Genomic DNA, 6000 nt, shown 5'->3' with positions numbered 1-6000 from the left:
AAATAAAGAACTGAGCGCAGGCGGGTGAATGCGGGTGAAGTCCATTAAAGAGGATAGGGATTCAGCTATGGTAGAACTGAGAAAGAATACAGAAAAGTCACAGAGGAGAAGAGAAACAGAAAACAGAGACATATGTATGGTATGTACTGGCCCAGACAAAGGATTTATGCTGCAAAGGAGAAAAGGAGAAGGAGGTGAAGATATCAGAGTCTTACCTATGATGGAGAGGTAGGCACGGGCCTCTGCTGGGCGCACGCTGCTGTCCAGTAAGGAGGACTCGCACACATAAAGCCCGACATCAGCTGAGGTGGGGTTCACTATTGTCAGCCGCCGGCCAAAAGAACCCACGCCACTAGCCACCTCCGCCCCGTTACGTCTCCAGGTGATGCTCAGCTTGTCCACTGGGCTTTAGGAGCAGAGGCAAGCACACCATGTAAGTATCTCAGATGGGACCTCTACAGCATATGGTAAACATTTGGGTCAAACATTGAGATGCAAACATTGACAATGTTTAGGACAGTAAGTGCGGCCAGCTACATAGCAACAGCCAATTCCCTTACTTCCGTCCACCCACAGAGACTAAACAGATCATCTGTTTACATTCAAGTTCAGAATGTAAAATTGTTGTTGAACAATTACTGAACATCACCAAATCTAACCCTAAGCTTAACCTCAACCATAAATTCTAAAACTGATAGTTCTGGTCCTTGATTGTGATTGGCTAAATCGCGTTCGATGGCGTTGTAAAATCCAGCATAAACATACACCTTGACCGCATTTCGTTCTATATTACTGCGCTACCATAACTTGATACAAAAGTTAAAGTAGCTGCGTCTCAACGTTGCTTGGCAACCATTCAGATAGAGGAAATATATTTCTTGGTGGAAGAATGATTATCCAGGAATAACTCATTATATTTCTAGTTGCTGTGCCTGTCCTTTATGATACTTTATGCCAGGTATTTATAGTAACAGTTTTAGAAAAGCAATAAGCCACTTGAGTCCGTAGGTTACACTGATTCTACAACAGCTAAGAGGGGTTTTAGGCACTCCGCTAGTGCGTCAAACAATTACTGAACATCACCAAATCTAGCCCTAACCTTAACCTCAACCATAAAGTATACTTGAGAGTCAACAGATAGTTTGTGAATATCTGTAGATAGTCTGTGGAAAGAGTCTAATGTGTAAAGAGTGACCAGCAACACTTCTAAGGATGAAACATACAGTATACTCGTAGCATTACATTATCCAGTGTTGGTTGGTACTGATGGCAAATTGATTGGCAAAGATGTAAAATCAGGGTAGAAGTCTGTGATTCTGGTAAGAGCTATGATTCTGATTCACCATCACTTGATGCCTTCCTAGCTGAAAGGGAAACAAATGAGGTCCACACACACACACACACACACTATAACTCACCCACACACATGTATGCTCACACAAAGAAACACACACACAGTACTTACCGTGCATTAGCCACACACTCCAGCGTAGCCTCGTTCACCCCTGCCACCACCGTCGTATTGCGAGGGGGAACCACAATGACTGGTGCTACCGGGTCGGCCGGAGCGTCGGAATCTGAAGCCAGAGAGGGAGATGGAGGTAGACAGAGGAAGACAGGAGAGAGGGGGGATATGAGAAGATAATACCCATTTGCTGGCATTGCACACATACATCAAGCTTCTTTTTTCCCAAATCAAAATTCCAGACTTTCTTCAGGTGAAAACCTCAATTTGTTGTAGCTTTCTACAAAAATGTGTATTTTTATTGATATTTTTACATCTAGTGCAGTGCATTGCTGCATATGCGTGTATTACATGGGCAGACAATTTCTGATCTGCCGGCGATTTCTTTTTCGCCCTGCAGCTCTCTTAAAAGATTGAGCTTGGTCTGGCGAAAGCCAGACTATAAAATGTCCATACTTTTCCAGACTTGCATTAACACCTTGTACATAATCAAAAGTACATTAAAACTTCGGTTCTCCATGAAGCTCCAGCTGTGTGACATTTCTGCTTGTGATATTCAAGACATTTAAAGTCTTTGGCCAATAATAGTGCAGTGCACATCTCTAAATGCTTTCTTATCAGCGTCTCGACTCCATTTTGTCATACATGTATATCTGCTCAGTAGAACATCAAAACATCAAGAAGGTGATGTAACAGTGGAGCATGTGCCGCTGCATTCCAAGAGATGCTTATTAAATATGTCAGATCACTTCCTTGGCCGAGTCTGTGCCAACCGCAAGACATAAGCAAGACGTTGGCGGGCAGGTTTCACTTTTTTTGTTTTTGACATGCTTTATGTCTGCCTCCCTCAGAGGGGGAATATCCTGAATAATTGATCACTTGGCAGTAGGCCGAAACTGGATCCACAGGGTCGCATTGCCTCCCCCTCTCTCATTTGCCTTTTATACTGAACCATTCTTCCATGAAAATGTGCTTGCTACATTTTTAAAAACGAACCAAGCCTATCTGTATTCTAATTGTAAAAAATTAAAGAGGGACTATTAAATAAGTTTCATTGGCGCAAAAAAGGGATATTAGAGAGGAGCTTAAAATATTGAAATGTTATGGAAATTAAGGTTTTTCACTAGGCTGTATGCAAGAATCCACCCTTTGATGTTGACTTTGACAAAGGTAACCGAATAGAACTACTGCGAGACTTTGTCTACTTTTAATCTCTTTTGAAAGTTTCTGAAATACCTTGCCTAGGATGCAATATGTGAATGCTATTCGGGTTTCTGCATGACAGCTTTCTCAGTTAAATAAGCACCTAGGGAACTATGCTGAATGTGATGTGCTCAAACATGCTTTGGCTTTTGTTAAAAGGCACTTGATTTATTCTACATAAATCCTGAAATAATGCACACTGGAAGTTTTAAGCGGCAGGTAACCATACAGTCGGAGGATGTGGCAAAGAACACGGCCATTTGGAATCCAGCTCCTCTATATCTTAAGACTCAAAGGGGTCCCAAAAAGCTGGGAGGAACTGGGGCTTAAAACAGATTTGCAAGATCACATGGATATCTATTTTCTGTCTGGCAGTAGTACAGCTCTGTGCGCAGCGCTGCAGCAGGTGCGGGCGCTTTTAGAAAGCGTCCCATTCTGGCTTTTGTGCTGTGCGCTGGAGCAGGATGCCTGCATGTGTCTGAGGCGTGAAGAGTGTTTGGGTGTGAGGCCATCACTCGAGGTGTGCCTGCCTGCCTCCGTCTCCCAAAGCGGCGGGCTGGAAGTCGCGTCTGCTGCAACTCAGCGACTCACGTCATTCAGGCTCACTCTTCGCAGCTGCCAGTAATGTGATGAAAACCTGCCAGGGACCAGTTTAATGAAATACCAGAGGCCACAGGATGTTGTGCTGTGTTTGCTAACTTTGTCAGGGAGCAATAGGAAGAAAATATTCCTTACCTCATTTTAATGCTCAACATGTTTCGTCGTTTATTTATTATTATTTTTACAGTTTCGTCTTTTTGGAATGAGGGATTAGAGATGGAAAGGGGGGATGGCAAGGTCTCATGAGACTTTTCAGCTCTTCCATTTTTCCTTTTAATCTTGGAGAATTATATCAGTGCATGAATATTAAGTTATGCTATCTTTCCAACCGTCCTTCTTGGCAGGGTCTTGCAATGTAATTGAGTTAGGTGCCTTTTCAGCCAGATAAAAAAACATGTGGAGCACTTGGCACTGGTCGTTGCTAGGGTCATTGTTCTGGACTGTTGGTAATGAGTTGATCCCTATGGCTTTGTCCTTATCGCACTCTAGAAGAATCCCTGATGAGGCCTGCCAGGAGGGAGTTTACCGTCACACTATAAATACCCTAACAGCCAAGTGGAACAAAACATGCCAGATATCAACCATAATCCGCCGGCCTGCCTCTGACAAGCGCTAATCAATAGTAAGACAATTTTGCCATGTGGAACTTGTGGTTGCCAATAGCGGCAGATTAGTCACACATTAATTATTTAACGACATAAACAGCTTATAAATAAATCATGAATCATTGGAGAGAAGCACATGTCCGTGCCGCCCATTTCAGCATCAGAGGTACTGCCAGTCAAGCACTCATTTATTCAAGTTCTCCAGTAGTTAGGGAATCTCTGCATAAATTATAACAAGGGAGCACTTCACTGTAAAGGGTAATTTTTTAAAACCAGGACAAGCAAAACCTGCCAGTATCTTACAGTACAATCTAACAATATACAGTATATCAGACCAGAGAAGTTCTAGTGCGCAGAAGTCATTTTCAAACCTACAGTAAAACGCAAAATTTCCAACCTTGGTTTAAGTACTAGGCCAATTGGTTGGAAGATATGGGTGCCCAAAAGATATCTTACCATGTGACCCCCGGTTCCTCTTGCTTACTGTCCGGTAGCAAAGGCAAAGAAGAGAGCACAAACAGTAGCAGAGGGTAATAAACATAAAATGTACACTACATTCATGTGATCAGACAGGACAGAGAAACATAGTGGCTCTGGAATTAAAGTAAAGCATGAGGAATCAGGATAGTGTATGTGACCCATACAGTACATTAGACTTAAAGGGGTCTTGAATTGCAAGTGCCCTAGTTTTTTTCTCCTCAGTAAATCTGTGTCATGGCCTTAATTTAGTCTCTGTGATGAACACAAGTTAAAACAGAAGAAGGTAGGATTACAAGACTTGGCCACAATAAAACACACACACACAGATATACAACTAAACAGCCAGCAGATTGTCAGAATAATAACAACAGAAAGACAAAGACTACAACCATGAAATATTAATTGCTCTGGGGATTGTGGAACTTCAAGGCACATGTAGGAGCTCCATCTGAGTTCTGCTACCAGGAGGAAGACAGAAAAAAAAACTGCAAAAATGCACCACACACAGTTGGCAGTAGGTACAACTACAGGATGATGTCTGACATTGTTGTGCTTGCTCTCTCACTGTGCAAGTGTTCGGGTGGTGTGGGTGTGTGTGTCTGGGGGGGGGGGGGGGGGGGGGGGGGACTGAGAGAGAGAAAAAAAAAGACAGACATAGAAAGAGAGAGAAAACGAGTGACAAAGTCTGATGACCCCAGCCTTTCATGTACAGATCCACTGAACCTGCCAACTTTTTTTCCTGGCTTCAACAACTGCGGTGTAGGGGTTTCACCACTTCTGATTTTTACTAGTTGACAGATTTTTCTCAGTTGTCGACTAGTCGTTATGTACCAGTTATGTGTTATGTACCAGTGCAGTGCTAGCATTGTTGCTCGTGCAAGCTGTTGGCAGTGAGTGTTTCATCTATGGATGAGATGATTATTTAGATGCTTTCTTATCGCACTTCAGTACAGCTGTACACAACTTACATGTCACTGTGGAACAGGTCTCATTTTCAGTAAACTGGATGTTGCTAGGATGGTATCAGAATCTTAAGTTGATGAAATTTCACTAGAGAAGGTAGAAACGGAGCAGAAATCAAGGATTTTTGATTTCACCATGTGATGGGTTCTCTTTCAGTTGAAGCACTCTTGGCGTACATACCTACTGAACCCTTTTCAACCAATGGCTTGCACAAAATGCACACAAATGCACATTACTTTCTCTGTCACCTTTCAGTGACTGCCAACTACGGTAAACCCTACCCATCATCTTCCACTCTCTTGCCACCCCTCTCTTGCGACAAGGGACAAGGTCAAGGATTCTCCCCCGTTACCCTGCACACAGCCACCCACTGCTGGCAAACCCATACAGCCCCCTGGCTCTCCTGGCTAGCCACGCAGAAGACAGAGTATCCCCCATCCCTTCTCCATGGACTCAAAGGCAAAGACTTGGTCTCACTGCATGCCTCTGACAGAGACAGCATTGTGGATCAGAGGGACGACTCAGCGTCTTCAATTGGCTCCTCTGCGAGCTTCGACCCTCCCACTGTGGGTTTTGAGAACAATGTCATTGGGCTGCGTGCTATAATTCGCTCTACCCCCACCCCGCTTCAGCGGCGTCCTTCGCCAGAGGACCACGTGGATGTATTGCGGAAGGAAATAAGCA

The 6000-nt window shown here is 43.7% G+C and overlaps 1 protein-coding gene across 2 annotated transcripts in view; it reads right to left on the bottom strand.

Moving 5' to 3' along the window:
* sdk1a (sidekick cell adhesion molecule 1a) overlaps window positions 1–6000 on the bottom strand; it is a 242219-nt gene that overhangs the window by 87764 nt on the left and 148455 nt on the right. For both annotated transcript variants that reach the window (XM_042086167.1, XM_042086168.1), the window contains 3 exons: window positions 4330–4356; window positions 1466–1577; window positions 216–406 (listed from right to left, as the gene is read on the bottom strand). In XM_042086167.1, the coding sequence (XP_041942101.1) occupies window positions 216–406; window positions 1466–1577; window positions 4330–4356 (330 nt within the window). The remainder of the gene's footprint in view (window positions 1–215; window positions 407–1465; window positions 1578–4329; window positions 4357–6000) is intronic.

Source organism: Alosa sapidissima, chromosome 3 (genome assembly GCF_018492685.1).
Source record: "Alosa sapidissima isolate fAloSap1 chromosome 3, fAloSap1.pri, whole genome shotgun sequence".
Lineage (NCBI taxonomy): Eukaryota > Metazoa > Chordata > Actinopteri > Clupeiformes > Clupeidae > Alosa > Alosa sapidissima.
The sequence above is the reverse complement of the archived record's forward strand: the minus strand, read 5'-3'. Positions and strand labels throughout refer to the sequence as shown.